Source organism: Streptopelia decaocto (assembly GCF_964273445.1).
Source record: "Streptopelia decaocto genome assembly, chromosome: 1".
NCBI classification, from domain to species: domain Eukaryota; kingdom Metazoa; phylum Chordata; class Aves; order Columbiformes; family Columbidae; genus Streptopelia; species Streptopelia decaocto.
This window is the reverse complement of record NC_138663.1, coordinates 117,796,031-117,816,665: the sequence shown is the minus strand read 5'-3', so window position 1 is coordinate 117,816,665 and position 20,635 is coordinate 117,796,031. Positions and strand designations below refer to the sequence as shown.

The following is a 20,635-nucleotide window of genomic DNA, read 5'->3' as shown; positions in this document are numbered from 1 at the left end:
GAAAAATCTTGTAATTCATTAATAGAAAGAGAAAAAAGTCCATACTGAAATATCAAAGAAAGGGGATGTGGAGAAAGATGAGGGAACTGTAAAATGAATACTTATAAGGAAATTCAAGTAGTTCAGTCATCTTTTATTGCTGGTCAAAATTGAGAAGTTTCTCCATAGTTGTTTATTTTTTATTTTGACAAAAAGAGACAAGAATATATATTAAAACTTATCTTGCTTTATTTAAAAGAAAGGCTGAATAGCAAGCATGGAATTAATCTGTTTTGTTCTAAACTTTACACATTGAAAGGATAACTTATGTTGCATCTGATCATCCTGTTTTGACACCTATTTAAATTAGAAAACCTGTAAACTTAATTCGACAACAACAACAACAACAACAAAATAATAGGAAGTTATTTAAAGCAGAAATGCATTTCTCCTAATCCATTTTCCCTAGTGTTTGAATTAAACAGATGGTGGGTTTGGGAGGAGGAGGTTAAAAAATCTAGTTTTGAAAAAATACCATTTTGGTTTGGTTTGTTTTCTTTAAATAATTCTCTCTGGAAATCACTTTCCCTGGAAAACACCAAATGAAAACCTCCAATTTCTTCAGTCACCCATAGAAAATATCTCAACAAGACTTTTACATAAAGGAAAGCAGAACAAGAAAATAAAAATTCTCCTATCTCTCCCTTCTCTAACATCATGTCAATCATAGTCTGATTTTTGGAGGGAGTGAGCTATAGAGGGGGTGATTGAGATACTGAACTTCTAAAATAGGTGTAAGACTTGCCTCTGACAAGTGTTTCTACCACAAGAGAGGTGAGTTGGCCACATGGCAGACTATGGGTTGATGTGTCCAACTGTCATGGCTGGTGACCCACCCATGTGTTCCCTCTTTGTGCAGACACACAGCCCTGTAATCATGACCCCAGGTGACTGAAGATAAGCCTTCATACACTCTATCCAACCCTGCCCAGCAGCTGCCACCACTGACTGAGCTTCTTAAAACACCTTTCAGCAGAATATCGAATTGAGGAAAACAAAAAGGGGTATAACTTTTCTTTCCCCGTTCCCTCCCCCCCAAAAAATGTTCTTTACTTCGTGGCAACTTCTTTTTTTTGAAAACACAGGGGGAAATAAGCATAAGAGAAGTAGGGAGAAGTGTTTCAAGTCTATCCTCTGGAAAGCAATTTTTGTGATTTGAAAAGAGCTGTGGCACTTGATATCACTGAGGGTTTGAATCAGTAAATAAAAGTGGTGTTTGATTTTTCTCTGTTATGATCACTATTGCAACCTGGAGTCATTCAGTGCCCTGTGTTTCATTTCAGAAGCTGTGCAAAAGAGTGGTTGGACCAGACAGTAATCACTATTTAGTGAAGCACTTACGGACAGCCAGTGTGGTCGGCCAAAAGATCAGCAGGCCATGGATAAGAAGGGTCTGAAGCCCAAAAACCATTTTGCAGGAGCTGAAGTTGTCCCAAAGAAAGAAGTTTTTGCATCACTTTCCTCACAACCATCTTCTGAAGCTTTTGCAGTACCTCTCCCACCAGAAACAGAAGACAGTGAGAGTAGTCCAGTATCCAGTGTTTGGGGAAAGCATACGTATGTGCATGCGGAATGGAATGAACAGGATTGCGGAAAACAGGATGAGGTAAGGCAGGTACCAGAAGAGAACATAAATCCTCCTCAGTCTTAACCCTACGTTTCACTTTATGCCACAAAATTAATTCCCTTATCTCCTTGGGCACTCTGCACTTGTTAGGTCTAAGGAGAGGAGTACTTTTGGGATCAGGGCCAAACAGTCATTTGTGTAACTAGGAAGACAGATACATGCAATTAATCTACAGGCATAAAAAATACGGGTATAAAAAGGAGAATGGCAACAGCCTAGCAAACAACTTGATGTGCATCATGTATCTGTTTCGTTGGTAACAATTAGAAAATTTTAAATGGAAACCTTAAATTCTGAGACATTTTGTACCTGAGCCTCCGCTACCTTCAACAGAAATATGAAGAAAGGTTAATAATAACCTGTGTTGAATATTTAGCAAGAAAACCAGGTTGATTTTAAGTCTGTGTCATAGTTAATGGAGTTCATTGAGAATGGTTAAGATTTACTAACTAACAAACATCATAATGAAAATAGTGAGGAGGGGTTACCAGTAAGTTTTTTTTAACACCTGCCTCCAGTAATGCATGCTGTCTTTCTCATCTTGAAAGAAAAACTTGATCTGGTTGCTTAAATCTGTTTGATAGCCATATTTTCAGGGGTGGCTTTCTTAGACAAAGGTTATGTCGAGAAACTTTATATTTTCTTTTCAAAATACCAGATATGGATGTGCCTGGCTCATTAGGGTCTGTAAAATATTGATGTTCTCAAAATTGCATTTCTAAATGGAGCAGTCTGACTGCAATATGGACAGAGGAACTGGGAGAAGAGATCAGGCTAATCTTTATACATTTTAGCTGGGCATATTTAACAGCAGGTAGAGCAGTTTTGTGAAGGGCTGGAAAATATTCCGATTATTTTCATGAAAATGAAGAGCTTGTGCTAATATCTGGCACATGTATCAAAACCAAAAAATGACAACAATCAGTCATTTAAAACAAATCACTCATATGCATCCATTACCCTAGCCTGAAGCGAGGCAAAGATAGAAGAGCCATGATGACCTGAAAGATTTTAGCCACCTGTTAAGGTTGCTACAGCAGAACGTTTTGGGTGTCTGTGCACAAACTAAATCTTCAAACTTTAAAACAAAGATTTACTAAGCTATTCTGTACTAAATTATCTTATTACTGGGACTAGTCATCGTTTGCATACACATACTTCAGTACATCTGTAGATGAGTGGAAGAAAATAGCAATTACTTTAAAAAATAATTTCACAAAGCATAGTTAACAATGAGGTCTCCTTTTAACTTTACCTTTTCAGGATAGCTTACAAAGTTTGGTATTTTTACTAAGGATGGCCATTGAGCCAACTTGGACTGATTTTGTCATGTTTACAGACACCCGTTTGTAACACAGATGTGCAAGGATGCACAGTGATATGAAGTACAGCTTGATGACAGTACGTAAGGGTTACTAGAGAATGATGAGCTGGAAAAGATACCTAAAAGTTTATTTGTGGAAACAACTTATTTTAAAATTATGGAAAATTCATTGTAAGTTTAACTCTAACAGGCAGCAGAGCATACCTTGTACAATCAATATGAGGAAAAGATCCGACCCTGTATTGATCTCGTCGACAGCTTGAGAGCTCTTGGAATAGAAAAAGACCTGGCTTTGCCCGCGATCGCAGTGATCGGAGACCAGAGCTCTGGGAAAAGCTCTGTCCTAGAAGCCCTGTCTGGTATTGCTCTTCCTAGGGGAAATGGTAAGAATTCACCTTCTCAGGATTTTGCTTGCATTTCATTTTGATGAGGTGGAAGGTCTTTTTTTTTTTTTTTTCCTTTCTTTTTTTTTTGGTCTAGGAGCGGATAACTCCATGACTGAGACTATATCTAAATTGTGAGACTCCAGGGGACTTTTCAGCTCTGATTTCCAATAGAAGAAATAGATGTGCAGATGGGGCACTGCAGGGTAACTCCAACTTTATACATGTTCTGGGTGGTCAAGAGAATAGCAGTAAGAAGAACATAGTGTAGCCTACTTGTCCCAAACTGTGGACAGACTGAAAGGAGGGATCAGCTGAATCTGTGCATTTCCCAGCAATGATGGCTACAGAAAAGTATCAGTTTTACATGGAAGTCTAGTTTTGAAGTGTGCTTTTGGGGTTGGTTTGGGTTTTTTGAATGAGGTTTTCTTACAGATACTTTTTTTTTGGAAAAAAAAAATTATATATATATATACACAAATATCTTTATTTACAAACACGGGCCTTGGATGTATTTTAAGTCATACTAGATTGTTGGAAGACTTTGCAGCTCAAAGAAATTCACTTTCCAGCTCTGTATGTGTGTGTGAGTGTATACACATACATATAGGTTCCCAAATTCTGTATGAGTTGTCAGTACCATTGAGTCTTCCAGGCTGGACTTGAGGAAAAGGTTTTTACAGGATGAAACAGAATGTCCAGGGTGGTGCTAATCTCCATCCTCAGAGATCTTCAAGACAACATGTGGCTGGACAGAACCACGGCTGACCACATCTAGTGCTGGTGACAGTCCTAGTCTGAGTGGGAAGTCAGATGAGAGCCCTTTTGTCTCTTGGAACATTTCTGTGTCTCTATGTGAACTATTAGGCAACCCTGTGTAGGCCACACAGTCCATGGCTGTCTATCATGCATAACAACTGCTGAGGGAGTTAACTCTGTCTTTGGAACTGCTGCAGGTATTGTTACTCGATGTCCCTTGGAACTTAAACTGAAAAGAATACCTGCTGATCAGGCATGGAAAGGGAAAATTTCTTACCAGGACATCAGCAGAGAGCTCCAGAATGCCTCTGAGGTGGAGAAAGCAATAAGAGAAGGTGAGTTGTAATGTATTCCCCACTGATTTGGCTTGCTCAATCTCCTCCAAATCCTTTCTTCCCTTGGGCTGAGCAGCAGTCCCCAGACTAATACAGGAATTGTAGACACAAGTGACACCAAAAGCTGAATTCAGAGCAGAAGATGAGGTAACATAATATAGCTCTCCCAAGAGAGCTGTACTACTTACTGCTTTGGTGGTGAAGGGGATTCATGATGTCCAATAAATGCTTGGGCCGTGTCCTCATCCAGATGCCATCTGCCTGGTTTCAGGAGGATTTTTGTCAATTTATAAACTTGCAAAGCTATAAAAAGTTTCTGACAGTTCAAAAGCTCATGGAATGTTTGAGGTGTCTGTGGCTGGAAATCCTATTATTTGGCAAAAATTGTGAGAAGGCAGCATGGCAAGCATATGGGCCTTCTGTCAGCTAGAGGGACCACAGCCTCCAGCATTACCCTTCCCATGTCGCAGCTTTACTGTTATGGTATTTCATGCAGTGTGAGAAAACATTTTTCTCACCCAAAGGGTAGTAAGCACTTGCCATAAATTTGAAAGTTGGGTGGTCCTTATTTCCTTGATTAGCACAGCTCTAAAACAGTGCTATTCATCCTACTGTTTTTTCATTAGCTTTTCAATATATTAGTTGTGTATTTTCAAGATATCCTTCCAAAACTGGCAAGGCAAGTGGAATGAATGGATTAAGCTAATTACAGAGCTGAAAATCTCCCATGAGAATGACTACAGGGTTTACCTGCTCCTTTGTGCTGTCCGCAATTCTAAAATTATTGCATTATAAGACCTGGGATGAATCACTTGATCTCTCAACCTCACTATCAAAGTGTGAAGAATATAGAATAACACCTAATTTGTCTTTCAAGACAGTCAGTCAATGCCTAAAATGTGTCCTGATGTTGAAGAAGCTTTACTGCAACTGCCCAGTATCTCATCTGATCACTTTCATTGTGGTTTATTTACATGTATTTTGTCTCCATAAAGTCCATAAGTGTATGCTCTGTAAAACATTACAGTTCACGTTCCAAAAACACTCCACATATCCATGTATTGCATAATAATTTCCTTAGATTTTTGCTAGATACAAAAAAATACCAAGCCTAAAAGAACCTTAGGTGGTAGCAGATACTGTATGATGTCATTGTGTTCAACTTCATTTTCACGCATTTTCTGAAGTTTGTATTCATCAACTTGCTCTTTTCTCCTTACAGCCCAGGATGTCGTGGCTGGTACTAGAGGTGCCATTAGTGAACAACTAATTTCCCTAGAAATTCGGTCCCCAGATGTCCCAGATCTGACATTAATTGATCTTCCTGGAATTGCCAGAGTGGCTGTGGGGGATCAGCCAAAAGACATTGGGGAACAGGTAAAACTCAGTCTCATAGGCTGACCTATGCACAAGGTCACTTCTGTAACCTACCTCATATGCAAGTCTTTGCTATAGGACACTGGAGTAGTTCTGGTGAAGGTACACTAACAAACAGGCCTATTTTTCAGGCCAGGAGTTGCTGATAGGACTCCAGGATCTTCTGTCTGCTGTATCATGCAGGAGGGAGCTGCCCACACTAGCCATGAAGGAGCCACCTCATGTGCCTGGCACAACCTAGCAATGGCAGCATGGAATAACCCAGCCATGTGCACCCTGAACACAGTGCTGCCCCCTGTCCCTCAGCTAGACTGCAGTCTGGAAGCTAGATAAATCCCAAAATGAGTTGTATCTTACCAACTTTGTGATATATATTTGGCAAAGGTGAATACATCTGAGTTCTTGTAAGCCCTTTTGGAGCAAGGCAGCAAATTGGCTCTCATACAGGGTTGGGGCTCTGTCATCCCTTACTTACAGGGCACATCAGAATCAGATCCTTCCTGAATTTTCTCATCCTTTAAGGGATCCCAGCAGACCCTTTTTGAAGTAAACAAAATCTGCATTAAAGTGAAGGGGCTTTCTACTCTTCTTCTGGCTGCTTTTAGAAGAAACACTGAGGAATGTAAATAAAACCCTAGTTGGACAAGGCCAGCTGTGAGGGTGATGTGCAGGAGCTGAGTGTATTGTTTATCCTAGGATACCTTTAGATAGGAACGTGGAATAAGAGTAGAACAAACTAAACTAAGCATGTCAATAAAACTAGACAAGATTAGATTGTCTGGGCTTTACTCACTGTGAGAAGAGTAATTTCATTTCACAATTAGATAGTAATCTTTCTATTGTACTCAGAAGAAAGCAGCAGGTGTTACAAGATCTGCACATTTCCATCATCCCCAGCAGCCTGCATGCTTCAGAGATGGAGGCTATAGCATTGTAGCATGTCAGAAATTGGGATGGGTGGATGGATGGATGGATGGATGGATGGATGGATGGATGGTAGAAAAGAGAGGTGCCTTCATTAAAACTCAGGAAGACAAAAAAATAACTTGCTTTGGTATAAGCACAATACAGCTGTGTGAACCTTTTGCCATAACACACAAACTGTGAGAAACTCTTCTAGTTTGGCATTGAGACATAGGAACAACTCCAACCAGACATTATGTGTGACTTTTTTTTTTCACAAATATTCCAACGAAATGTAAGCCAAAGACATTTGTTCTCCTTTCAGAGATCCAGTTTTAGATTTACCAGCATAATCTAGCTTGGTTTTTTCTGTGTGTACCTAGACATCAGAACTTGTTTTTCTTACATGTGATTATTTATGAACTATCTTTAATATTTCCATAACGAAAGATTATATGCATGAGAGGTTAAACGTTACATAACTTTCAGGACAGGCATAGAAACAGTCTAGTCTCCTTCAAGCAAGATGTTTGGATTAACCTTGACATCGGAAACGAGGCTGCATTCTTCTGCATTTCCATGCCATCTTTTATCATGTAACACTATCCTCAATATTATGTAATCAGACAATGGTCATATCCTACATGCAAGAATCTGTTTTCACTGAACGTTGTTACTACTGTATTCTACTGCAGATCAAAAGACTACTTAAAAAAATTATTGGCTGCAAAGAGACACTCAATTTGGTAGTGGTGCCATGTAACGTGGATATTGCAACAACAGAAGCACTGAAAATGGCTCAAGAGGTGGACCCCAGTGGAGAAAGGACACTAGGTGAGGCAATTTTAAACTACAAGTTGAAGAGAAGTGCAGATCATCTTTTCCATGAAGGTCTAATGTTCTGTATGCCACACCAGATCTGTGAAATTAACTACTAGAAATAGGGAAAAGGAAAAAAAAAAAAAATAAAAAAAAAAAAACAACTACCAGCCTAAATAAACTACTTACAAGCTGGACTTGACCAGCAGCTCTAAGAATCCCTCAATTTTGAGTCCTGCTGGCATTCATGTTACGAGTAACTGGAAATTGAAAATATCAGAGTTAGTAGTGGGAAAACTTTGCTGCTGCCTGTTAAAAAGAGTTTGCAAGGCCAAAGGCATGGTCAGAGGCCAACTGCAACTGTAGAGCGTGTTTTACAGCACAAGGCTCAGGGGCTGAGAGCTTTCTAGGTGAGAGAAAATGAAACAAAGTTGCTTTTTAAAAAACACAGTACATATTCCCACTCTGGCAGCGGGGTGTCCTGCTGCACCTCTCTCACCTTTAACTTGTATATTTGACTAACTTTTTCTCTGGGTAACTACACAGGGATCCTAACGAAGCCTGACCTGGTGGACAGAGGAACAGAAGAGGCTATTGTTAACATAATACGAAACCTGGTCGTCCCTCTCAAAAAAGGTTACATGATTGTGAAGTGTCGTGGGCAGCAGGACATCCACGACAACCTGACCTTGGCCACTGCAATCTCGCAGGAGAGAAAATTCTTTGCGAGTCACAAACATTTCAGGTACTTCTTGCAGAAAGGACCTAACTGTAAACATATTAATTTCTAAGCTTCCTGTTGACTTACTGAGATTTAAAATAGGGTTACAAACAGGTAGTAATTATACTCGCTATTTCTCATTTCCCATCTACTGTTGCATTTCAGTAAGCCAGAAGAATTTTACATGTCAAATAATCTTTTAAAATGTATTTTGGATGCAAGTTCAATATACACCTCTCCTTCACCCTTGGAGAAGTGCAGTGAACTTGAGAAGTTCAGAATAGTCTCAAATAAGTCAAGTTAAGCATATGAGCACTTCAAGTCAAGCACTGAAGTATTTCAGTTTACTGGAAAACATGGTGAGAGATGCTACCTGTGCTGAGGCCACAGATTTCCCAGATGATGGCTCAGCAGCAAATCAATCATAATATGGAGAACAGCAGGTGAAAAGGGTTTTGAATCAGTGTACTTCCCACATGCAGAAATAATACAGCAGTACGTTAATCTGCTGTTAGAAATTGCTATTTTCAGGTGGTTCTTTGCCTCCCTTTGTAGCTATCAAACAACTCTTGCACAAAAGCTGTGGTGCCCAGAGGGTCCTGGGCTGGTGCTGGACCTGTGCTAGTATTCCCTAGAGGGCCCTTTCATTACTCAATTTGTGTAGCAGAAATGTGGAAAAGAAAAAAAAAAATAAAAAAGAAAACAGACTGGAACATCAGTGCTGCCTTCTTGACCTGCACACATGCTCTATCCAAAATCACCTTTTCCAATTTTTTACAGTATTCTTCTGGAAGAAGGAAGGGCTACCATCCCTCATCTGGCAGAGAAACTCACAAATGAACTTGTGAGACATATTATTGTAAGTTCCAGAGGTTCCGTACTGAGCAGTTTCTATCAGTTACTATCTAAAAATAAGTTCAGTCCTTCAGCCTTGGATTGCAAAATATTTTTTTTTCTTTATATGCATAGGTACTACTTAATTATCCTTCAGTCCAGGAATCTGAGAACAAATTGAGCTGAGAGGTATGGAAACCCATGCTCTGTCCTCAGATTTGCCTTTAAACTGAAGATTGGAAATAGGCAAATTATTTAATCTACTTGTGACTCATAACCTCTGCCTTTTCAATGGCAGCCATGATATTTCTTTTTGTTTGTGAAGAGCATTGATTGGCTGAGTGACAAGTTACTGCTGTGAGCTTATTAAAGCACAATAATTTGTATTCAACTGAAAAGGTCTTCAAAATTTAAAGATGCAATTGTTTTATTATATTACTATACTAATGTAGGTTAAGAAAAAAAAATAATATATATATATACACACACATGTACCTGTAAGTAATGCATTTTTTTTCCATCAAGTACAGGGAACCTCTAAATTCAGTTCTGAAGGAGAAAAAAAAATAACGCATTTGTCTAACCTTACTTAAAATAAGCAACTAGACAGTGATGTTCAGTCAGGTATTTATCAGGACTGGAGGGGTCACTACATTCCCTGCATCACCACCTCCCTGGCACAACCTGTCAGGACACAGTTTTTGGCTCGCAGTAGGTGAAATTATGCCCTAGACTGCAGCTACTCTGCCTGCCTTGCAGTGAGGTCCAGCCTAATACCTCAGGGAGATCCTAACCCCATGCCTTTCTCACTTAAGGCCATATTTGCACTTCCATGCTATCCCACTATCACACATGGGATGCATGTGTGATGCATGGAACTCCTAAGAGCTGCAGAGACTATGTGCAAGCATAGGTCACTCTTAGAGGGATTTTGTTTCCTCCAAAACCAGATGTATTCAGCCTCCCTAAGTGTCCTTCTTTACTGTCTACCTCCCCAGAAAACTTTGCCAACACTAGAGAATCAAATACGTGAAGTGCTCCAAAAAACATTCAACGATCTACATAAGCATACAAGAGGAGCACCCACAACAGAGCCTGAGAAGCTGATTTTCCTCACAGACGTGAGTATCAATATTGATTTTGTCATAGAACAGAGTGAGGAGGTAAATATGGGAGTTGCTCACCTAAAGTTAGCAAACCATTAGCATGGACCATCAGGGAGCTTGCGGCGTTTGTCACTTAAGCATTTTGAGAGTAACATAGACAAACCTCTGGCAGGGTATACCATACCTGGAAAAATAATGGACTACAAGAGCTCATGGCCCCTTTTGGCAATTTTTTTTGTTTCCGTGTGATTATGTGACAAGAGAACTGAGCAACAACTCAGCTGATTAATTGATCAGTCAAAATCAAGCATCTCAGAAAAGGAAAATTTACACTCCTGCCTGCCCAGCATTTTGAAGGATTTCCTTTGTTCACAGCACTCATAATACCATGTGCATTCAAAATACAGTTTGGAAGTCCATCTAAGTGTCTTCTCTTGGGGAGCTCATCCCTCACAGTAAGCTTCCAGCAGGCCAGCAGAGATGTTCATGAAGGTTCATCAGCCTTCAAAGACTCCATACAACTCCGATCAATTAGAATTTAGTAAATGGTTCTAGGAGTCCACAGGAAAACAAACCAAAAAAGTTCATCCTTCCCTAGTTGTGCTGGCTTTGGAAAAAACAAAATCAAACAAAGCAAAAACAAAATCAGGAGCTAAGAGCATAAAAAGTGCAAGGAAGGGATGTTTCAAATGAACCATGTCCCTTCTTTAATGTCAAATGTCTGTACATTAATTTAACATATGTAAGTTAGTCTGACAAAATGAAACTTTAACACATTGCTTGTTTGTTCTTTAATTCATCACAGTTAATCAGGACCTTTAATCAAGACATCTCTCAGATAATGCGTGGAGAGGAACAGTCGTTTGGAGATGAAATCAGGCTGTATACAAAAATCCGCAGAGAGTTTCAAACATGGCAGTTGTTTATCCTGAAGTCTGCTGAAAAGTGTAAGCATAAAAAACCATCACTTGCAGGTGACCCAAGATGCCATTTCCTTGCTTTTGATTAAGATACAGCATCATCAACAGGTTGTTTCAAGAAAGTGAAAATCAAAATCTGAGTATTCCTCTGCTGTAGTGTTAGGCAAGCTATGCTTTGGTCCCTAGGGACAAAGACCCAGATTGTGTTAAATGCTGGAAAGATCAGTGGATGTCTCTCTTCTCCGAGAAAAGCAAAAAAAGCAAGACTCTGAACCCCGGCAGAGAATCAGTTGGTGATTCTCTGAACCATTCTTCTAAATAACAGCAACAAAACTGATAATAATAATAATAATACACAGTGTTTCAAAAAGATTGACCCAGTTTCAAAGCAGTATATTTTACTATGACAACATGTCACAATTACATAAAAAATTACAAATGGCTTAATGAGTTATCATTTAGTAATCATTTGAAACCCTATGCCCCATCCTTTCAAGTGGGCAGTTTGTGGTTGCAGAGACAGTGATTTCAAATTGGGTCCATCTTTTTGAAAGACCTTGTATATTTTCATTTACAACAATTATGTTACTATTATTGTTATTATTATTAGGAGTGTTTTAGAATTTTCATAGAATTATAGAATCGTTTTGGTTGGAAAAGACCTTTAAGACCATCAAGTCCAACCGTTAACCTAGCACTGTAAAGTCCACTTCTAAACCATGTCCCTAAGAATTACACCTATGCATCTTTTTGCCTTTTTTGTCCTACATTAGCTCTTGTCGAATGTGTGGAGAAAGCAATTCTGAGCTCAAAAAAATGACAGCCTTGTAAAGAGTACCCCTTTTTTTGCATCACCCACCTTGCTAATTGCTTGACTGAACTCAGTTCTAAACTGAGTCGCAGGGTGACACATGCACACGAAACTCTGCTGCAAGCTCAACATCTTTTGCAGCATCTTTTTCACATCCCTCAGAGACCCCATCATTTGCTCTTAGAGACGAAATAGCATCAGCTGCTGGTCAAGGAATAGCTCCTGAAACAAGTTCTCTTAGTCCTTGATGCACACCTATGTCAACATCATTAGTGACTCTAAAATGATACGTACAAATAGGCTGCAAAGGGGCTATCAACCAGATACAAATATATATATATGTATGTGAAGAAAACCAGAGAGACAGACATCGGCATATATCAGTGTCTCTTATGTCCCATCCATGAGGTACCAATCAACATGATTTCATGGAGGGGAATAAAAGAGTAAGACAATGAAGGTGCAAAGAAATAGATGTAAAAATGGCAAAAAGCACCAGCAGAATGATACAGCTTCTTCAGAGGACAAAGAGCAACTGAGTGGCAGAAGACATACAGGGCATCATATGGCATCTGAACCACAGCACCGAGCCCTCTGGGCACTTTTGTATTATCCCCATTGATTTAAACTAATATGTCCAGCTTCACAATAGGATCAGATTAGCAGCACACAGCTGCAGAGTAAATTCACTCACATAGCTTGAAAACTAGAAGTAGCCTTAGCAAGTCCTTCCTCAATTAAAAGCATTGTTATTAGCCACCGCTAGGATTTCTGAAGGTACAGATTATTCCGTTTAATTTCTGCTTTCTTATAATGGATTAAAGTAGTAAAAATAGCAGATACTTTGGATACCTGAAGCCTTGAACTTTCTGTTGTAAAGCTGAAAAAAGTTCTTGTGGCCATGCTACAGCTTTGCACTACCTTAACTGTAAAGGTACATATTGAGACTCTCAACAAGATACTCAGCATTTACTTCTTTTTTTGCTTTTTGTCTCTTTTGTTTGTTTGTTTTTGTTATTATCCAGTCATGAGCTTATCTATCTGAATGTTTGAATTGAATGTATTCATGGCTTGACTTCAGTTTCTACATGTTCACTTGATCCATGATTCACAAATTTGACCCCAAAACAGATCAATATCAAAACGTTTCAAAGCGCTGAGTGCCTGAATATGTAAACTAATTCCAAGGGCTATATCTCATTTAAGATGGCAAATTTGTATAATGTTAACAGTGAAATATTGATTGTGATATTTTAAATAAAAATTGCTAGACAACAGTACATTCCCTGAAATAAGACTATTTAGTGAGTTTGGGATTTTTATTTAGTTCTGAAGTGACTGGTAGTGGCCACTTCTGTGAGTGGCAATTTGAAGGGACATTTTTGAGCCCTATTATCATTTCTGGATTGCTTTCTGTCAGTTAGATGCTTGATTCGGTGTGTGAGGTGGTTCACTCACAGAGTTGTAATGTGTGATAGCTCTGTTCTGTAGTAACAATATTGCTTGAAAGGTTATCTCAGTAGTTGTTCTTCTCAAGAGCTTTTCAAAGAGAAGAAATAGACTTCTCTCTTAAATCTGGAATTTGTAAATTGAGTGACTTAGTAGTAAAGTGATGTCATTTTAATATTACAGTTAAAAAAAATGTACCAAGTAAAGCATGGAAATACGAAAAACACTATCGTGGACGGGAGCTCTCAGGTTTTACCAATTTCAGGACATTTGAGGACATTATAAAAGAGCAAATCATAGAACTGGAGGAGCCAGCCATTGCGATGCTGAACAACGTCGTGGGTACGTCTCACAGACCACATGAAGCTTTCACATGGGAGACACTGGTGTGCCTGGCAATTTTTTTTTTTCTGGGATAAGTTGATGTGTTTACTGCTGAAGCAAGAGCTTCAGCCAGGGTACTTCAGAGTGGGAAGTGAATCTGATTAAGCCTGGGGGCTTGCTTCTTCTCTAGAGTCTTCCATCTCTACACGTGGTCTCCAGACTTTGTTAATACTTTTCCTAGTGGCTCGTGGAAGGGAGTTAGATAGTAATGGTAATAAATAACACAGTAAAGAAAGAGCATCATAGAAGTACCTGGTATCAGCCAAGTGGCTTGGTATTCCCAAGCCCAGGGAGGGGTATTCACAAACTTGAACTGGGAAACCAGATTCTTTGTCAATTCTTTGCATGAAGTTGTATGTATTACACAGCAGCTGCTGGGGCTGGGGGAAAGGCTGCACAATTCGTCCAGTAAAAAGCATCAAAGGAAAAAAAGCATGTCACAATCCTAGCCCTCCTCTGTTTGCCTTGCAAGGCAGCTATGGTATCTGTGCCAGACTCAGTGCATGCCACTCAGAGGGGAAGATGCAGATGTGCTTACATGGCCAAGTGATGACACATCTGGTCAAACAGGACTGTAAGCACAGAACTTGCTTTATCAAAGAAATACCAGAGATATTCAGTCTCTCAGGTGATAAGTGGTTACAGGAGGTCTTTAATGCTCACACTCTGGGACACAGACATCTAAACGCCTACATTGTGTTGGTAATAAAGGCATAGCACATCAGTACAGCTGCTCAGCTATTTCCGGATGAATACAGAAAATGAGTAGTTTTCCCAAGTCTTATACTAACAATAGCTTAAAAACTTCACTTGCTTCCTGACTTTCTTTTGTCTATCTGTTCTTCCCTCAGGCCTGGTTGAAGAGAGATTTCTGGAGCTTGCTAAACTGCATTTTGCTAATTTTCACAATCTGAACAGAGCTGCTAAGGTGAGAGACTGCCTATAACCTAAGATAAGACAAGAGCAAGACGGAATGTCACTTGCAAATACAGCCGTGCTTACAGTACCTATCCCACCGTATTATCTTATGCGAGCATGGAATTTCTTGCAGGCCTGCGGTTTTTGTAAAATAAGGAAGAGTTTGAAAAAAATAGCATGTTTATAATGGCACTAATGAAAGTGCGTTGTGCCTGTCGGTACAACTTTGACTAGATCTGAAACATACATTCCTCATTCATTCTGGTTACATTCTTGGTGCATACCACATAATGCAAAGAAAACCTGGTATGGCTGCCTTGAAGAGTTTATCATTAATTTCAAATTTAAGTCCTGCAATGTAAGCATGTGGGTAGCCTTAGTGCTTTTCCCTCTCTGAAAGGCAAGCCAGGATGTCAGACAGTGCAGCAATTTCATCTTTGATAATTGGGAGCAGCAAACAAGCTGAAAATCGCTCAACCATGAGAGAGAAAATGACTGTTCACAGTTTGGGGGCTTGCCTGTTTTGGGTTGGAGTTAAATGATATGGATGTCACTGAAGACCTTTTCTCAGAAAGAGTTTTGGGGAAGAGATGAGAAGCAATGCTGGACGGCCAGGAAGCAGAGTCCACTCACAGGGTACTGCTTAAAAAGGAAACTTAAAGGTGAATATGAGTGAAATAGATGGTTTGCTGCTTGGCTTGCACAACCAAACCTTACTGAGCTCCCACACCAACCAGACAGCAAGCAAATAAGCTAGTTCAGTCAAACACAGAGGTGTTCAGAGAGGGGTCTTAGGCATAACACAGTGAGAGAAATGAAGAGGGAGGAAGTTTCAGTAGACACTGAAGATGAGGAAAAAAGATGGGATGTTTTCTTAGGGATGCTAGGAAAGCATTTTAAGGGAATTTGAAGATGACTGAGGGTACTTTGCTGCCTCCACAGACTTTTAGATGAAAGTATCAAAAAGGCCAGAAAGCATTAGAATACTGCAATCAAAGCGCCAGACAGGGAGGGGTTACCCAGGGTTGGTTTACTGACAACAGACAGAAGACTGCAGTTTGTGAGAAGGACAGGAGGTGCAATGGAGTTCACATCAGTGCCTGCTGCCACTGCCTACTGCGACAGGGAGACACAAACAAAATGGATGCAAAAAATGAGGACAGGCTGCAGGTCTGGCCATTGCTAATTTTTCTGATCCAAATACCAGGTTTTGATGGATCCCACTCATGTTTAGGGAAGGGACAAAACCACCACATTTTTCTGCTCTTTCACAACAGAGGAACCAGAATCTAAAGCATTACTTAATGTTTCCAAGAACCCATGTGGGATTACACTAGGCTGCCACAAGGATTGTTGAACATTGTTCCCACCTTGTCATTCCCTGGGGACACTGCTAAGCACAAGCACCTTTGCAAAGGAAGGAAATGCCTGAGACTTTGTTGTTCTTTTCTTTCCTAGACCAGAATTGAAAGTATTAGAGAGAAACAAGCAGCAGAGGCTGCAAAACGCATCCGGATCCAATTTAAAATGGAGAGAATTGTATACTGCCAGGATGACATTTACATTAATGATTTAAACTCTGTTAAGGAAGAAAACACTACCAAAGATGGCAGTGGGAAAGAGTTTCAGTTTGGACCTGTTTCAAATCAAGAGCCCACCTTTGTCCAGGAAATTGTTGCTCACACGAAGGCCTATTTTCATGTAAGTTTACAGACTACAGTACTTCCACACCCTGAATGCTATAGCATATACCCCTCATCCACATCTCGCTGTAGTCAACATGAGTCTTTCATACAATACCGCTATGCAAGGAAGAGTAGCCAGAGGGTGTCTCTTGTCCAGGTATACACGTAGTTTCTATACAAATTAATCGGAGCTTCTGACCAGTGACGAAAATGCCAGGACAAAGCTGATCTGACGGGCTCTTGTGAGCACAGTCCCTGGGGAGAAGCAGTTGCACACTGTGGGATCTGGTCATTAGAAAAGCCTGCAGGCTGTTCAAATGACAACTAGCTCCTGAACTACTTGTCAACTACTCCCCAGCTGGCATGGCTCCCTAATGTAGCTGCCCCTTGCCCAGGGAACATGCCATTGGCAAGTAAGTCCTCTTCTCACCCTCCTCCAGCCTTTCATGGAGAAGGGGTGACTCCCTGCTGCCTACAAGGCCCACGCCACTACAATACTCTCTTGCTGGCTTTCCTACAGGAACAAGAGTTTGGGGGAGGAAAGGACAGTCATTTACCAGCATAGAGGAGAGAATAGGATGGGGAATAATCCTCAGTCCTGTAACTAGAAATTATTGTTATTCAGTGGATGGCAAGTCCCCTTCTCCAGAAAAGAAAGTAACAGTCCTAGGATTGCTTTCCCTCACTGCAAGTTTGTTTCATGGTTTTCAAATGACACTAGTTTCCACAAACTTAACAACATTGTGTAAAGCACTTCTGCATTTGGCACAGCTTCTGAGAGCTCAGGTCAGCCTCAAGATCCTCTGCAGACTCCTGCTGACAGCAGAAAGTGGTGTCAGTCAGCAGTTTGCAGTCAGATCCTAGACCAATGTGTCAGGAGGAGCGATAAGTAAAACATTAAGTTAAAATGGATTCAGATATCCATAGAGATCAGAGCGCATAGGCTGTATTGCAGGTAGCTCCACAGAAGTCTCTGAAGACAAATGAGGTGTTTTAACAAAGACTTAGTCAAAGAAAGACAGCAAAGAGACCACACAGTATCAGGATTTGCTTTTGATCTTTGTTTTGTAAAACTCCATCAGAAAGCAACAAGTGTAGTATTAATAATGCAGTGAGGTAGGTAGCAGTTCACCTTGAACTTCAATTGCAAGGTTTTGACAAATTCCTGCACTTAAATGCTCAGGCTGCTCAGTCTGGTTAGGAGAAATCAGAGAGCAGGAGACAAACGCAGAACTGAATAAGCTCTTCCCTCCTGCCTTGCTGTACTCTGCTATGACACAAATGTCTTAGATGCTAGTTACACATTTTTTGTAAACTCCCTGAGAGCTATTATCAGCAATAAGAAACGCCAGGGCATCATGTCTCCATGGGGCTTTTGCATGGCCAAATACACTTTGGATGAGATGGAAACTCATAAATGTCCACGGCCCTCAAGAATGGCATGCATGAACCTATCTCACCTATGGCAGACCTGTCAAGATTCTGGGTAGAGTTGGCTCCAGAAAAACACCCATATTTAAAGCACCTAGGCTTCCTCCAGCCAGGGTCAGTACTGCCTAGAGAACTAGCAGGCTCAGTAAGCGCTTTAGCTTACTCAGCTGAATTGCTTGCTACTAACTAGACCTCCACAAAAGAGTAGTCTTAGGTATTTTCACCTTGAGCTCAGCTCCATCCTTGTCCGTGAGAGATTTTCAGTCACTGAGCTCCAGAAGTATCTAAAGCCAGAAACACCTTAGACGTTTCTGGAAATTGACTGCTTAAACCCTGTAGGACCTACAAATCAAAAGTGCCTCTAGCTGGTCTTCCCACTCTATTTTCAAGTCATGTGCCACAAAAAGAAAGGAAGACAGCACCTCTGAATTTTAGCCAGTTTCTCAGGCATAAGTGCTCACCTGGCACCAGAAGGCCTGGAGGGAGCTCCCTCCCAGTGTTGGAGAGGTTTTGAACCTCTCATTGCCCAAGAGCACGAGCTGAGCGACCAAGTCCTGCAGATGTCTCTGGGGAAAGGGCGTCCCAAACTCTTCTAGGTCCATCTGTTTCAGTTTGCACAGATAACTAAGACCAAATAGTTTGTCAGGTTAAAGAGATAATTTTCTCATTGAGGTATTGATAGATGTAATGTAGACACAGCGTAGTCTCACTATTGCTGAAGACATTTTCCCTTTAAGGCTAAAGCTTACTCCAGAGCTGTCTTACACTTTAAAGGACAATCGTATTGTTAGAATACCATCTAAATACAGGAACTTACCACCTTTGGGAAAAAGCACTGTTTGATATCTTGTACCATAACATATTGTTAGTGTTCAGAGAAGACAGATTTGACGCCAGAAGTTGTTCACAAGTACTATCCATCAGGTATGTCCTCATACAACTCTTACTAATGATAGGTTGCAGAGCTAAGCAAAGAACAGCCTGCCTTGGGTTTAGATCACAGAGGAAAAAAATGCAATAGCTGACATTCCAGTAACTCATAATTTTTAGATCTTTAGGCACAAAATAGACTAATCGCAAATATCTTTTATTTCCTGGAAGAACTCACTTCTTGAACAGTAGCTCAATAACATTTTAAAAATATGCTGTCACTTTTCAACAGGTTACCTATATCCCCTTCCTTTTGTAATTACTTTCAGGAAACAATTCTTCTGCCTTTTTTTCCCTTCTTGTAGGGAGCAAGTAAACGCCTCGCCAATCAAATACCTCTCATCATCCTGTCCTCTACCCTTCATGACTTTGCGGATAACTTACAGGTTGAAATGTTGCATCTTTTGCAAGAAAAAGACAAGTTAAGTCATCTCCTTCAGGAGGACGCTGAAGCTTCTAAACATAGGAGCTACCTCAGTCAACGAGCTAATCGTCTCACCAAAGCCATCCAATACCTGAGAGACTTCACCGCGCTGTAGAGTTCTTAATTTTTCAGAAGTATTCTTCTGCTCCTATTTTCTAGAATTAATGAAGAACTTCATAAAATGCCCTAAAGATGCAATGTCAACATAGAGCTTTAATACTAATTTGTAGTGTTCCATTCTGCTTCATTTTCCATAATCATTTGCACATAAACACCTGCCCTTATGTAAAATGCTCCACTGGAGTTGTGGTTAAATAAATGTTATCCCATGTTATCTGATGATTATGGTTTGTGATTTCTTGATGTTTTTTTAAATGAGGATGAGGGCTTTCAGCTGTATAACCCACAAATCATAGAAATCAAATTATCTAATCTTCCTAGATGAAGTTTACTTCACAGCCCTAACAATCACTCACTTCCCTTTGTGTTTTTGCCTATTTTGTTGTCCTTCTGGCCATTGCCTGAACAATGACTGTGCAAGGTGTCACCACAGTTAAGTCCCATCCCAGTAGGTACAGGGTGCACACAACAGGCATGAACAGTTCCAGCCTAGAGGGAAAAGAAAGTCAACTCCACAGGATGCCATAGGGGCTGTTTCTCCTTTTTCAGTTCTCTGATTTTCACAGAAAGCAGAGAAAGAGATTTTTTCTTTTGGATACCTGAAATTTTGGGACTGATGAGCTATTCACTAGATGGCAGGATTTGAATGTTCAAAAGGGATTATATCAGCCAGGATGTTAAACATTAAGGAGAGTGTCTCAGCATGTGGCTTGCTGCCTCTCTCCTTCTGTTCCCCAGGGCAAGGAGAAACTTTCCAAAACATCTTTTGTTTCATGGAAGCCACTGCAAAATAAAATCCTGCACACTGTATTCATGACATTGAAGCCTTGTGGGTCCCTTCCAACTCAGGACATTCTGTGATTCTATGACATCTTTCATATGGATGATTAATTTTAACAAGCAAAGCTGTCCTTTGTGTAGCAAAAGTGATGTCTTCATTCAGGTAAAAAAACCAAAACAAAACAAAACACAAACCACGGTGTCTGTACCAGTGTGATGTAGTAATGTCCAGGACACTTAGAAGAGAAGCCTTTTCTTCAGGCTAGAAATGACAGAAAGTGTTTGCCCCTCTGACATAAAACTACAGCAGCAGAGAGCCGACTTCTGTGGCACAGTGTTCACCCTGGTACAGCATATGGCTTTCTTAACCCTGTTTAGCACTACACGCAGTTTTCCACATTTCAATATACTGTTTTGCTACTATTGACTTGCAGTGCTGCAGGTCAGAAGCCAAAAAAAGAGCCTGATAACAACTTATTTAATTTCTATTTTGAAAGCATTTTAAACTTGTTGACTACTTGATGGTATCCCCCAAGGCACCCTTGATGCTCATGTG

The 20,635-nt window shown here is 40.2% G+C and overlaps 1 protein-coding gene across 3 annotated transcripts in view; it reads left to right on the top strand.

Annotated features, from left to right (window-relative positions):
• The window catches only part of LOC309435459 (interferon-induced GTP-binding protein Mx-like), a 22,378-nt gene extending 2,860 nt beyond the window's left edge, over window positions 1-19,518 (top strand). For 2 of the 3 annotated variants that reach the window (XM_082043688.1, XM_082043690.1), the window contains exons 2-14: window positions 1,323-1,645; window positions 3,181-3,373; window positions 4,330-4,467; window positions 5,690-5,844; window positions 7,443-7,581; window positions 8,113-8,311; window positions 9,068-9,146; window positions 10,120-10,242; window positions 11,033-11,174; window positions 13,591-13,749; window positions 14,643-14,719; window positions 16,168-16,410; window positions 19,061-19,518. In XM_082043688.1, coding sequence (XP_081899814.1) covers window positions 1,418-1,645; window positions 3,181-3,373; window positions 4,330-4,467; window positions 5,690-5,844; window positions 7,443-7,581; window positions 8,113-8,311; window positions 9,068-9,146; window positions 10,120-10,242; window positions 11,033-11,174; window positions 13,591-13,749; window positions 14,643-14,719; window positions 16,168-16,410; window positions 19,061-19,294 — 2,109 coding nt within the window. In that variant the 5' untranslated portion in view covers window positions 1,323-1,417 and the 3' untranslated portion in view covers window positions 19,295-19,518. Of the gene's footprint in view, window positions 1-898; window positions 1,044-1,322; window positions 1,646-3,180; window positions 3,374-4,329; window positions 4,468-5,689; window positions 5,845-7,442; window positions 7,582-8,112; window positions 8,312-9,067; window positions 9,147-10,119; window positions 10,243-11,032; window positions 11,175-13,590; window positions 13,750-14,642; window positions 14,720-16,167; window positions 16,411-19,060 lie in introns of those variants that run through there. The other variant, XM_082043689.1, reaches the window with a different exon arrangement.
• Window positions 19,519-20,635: the final 1,117 nt, after the last annotated feature.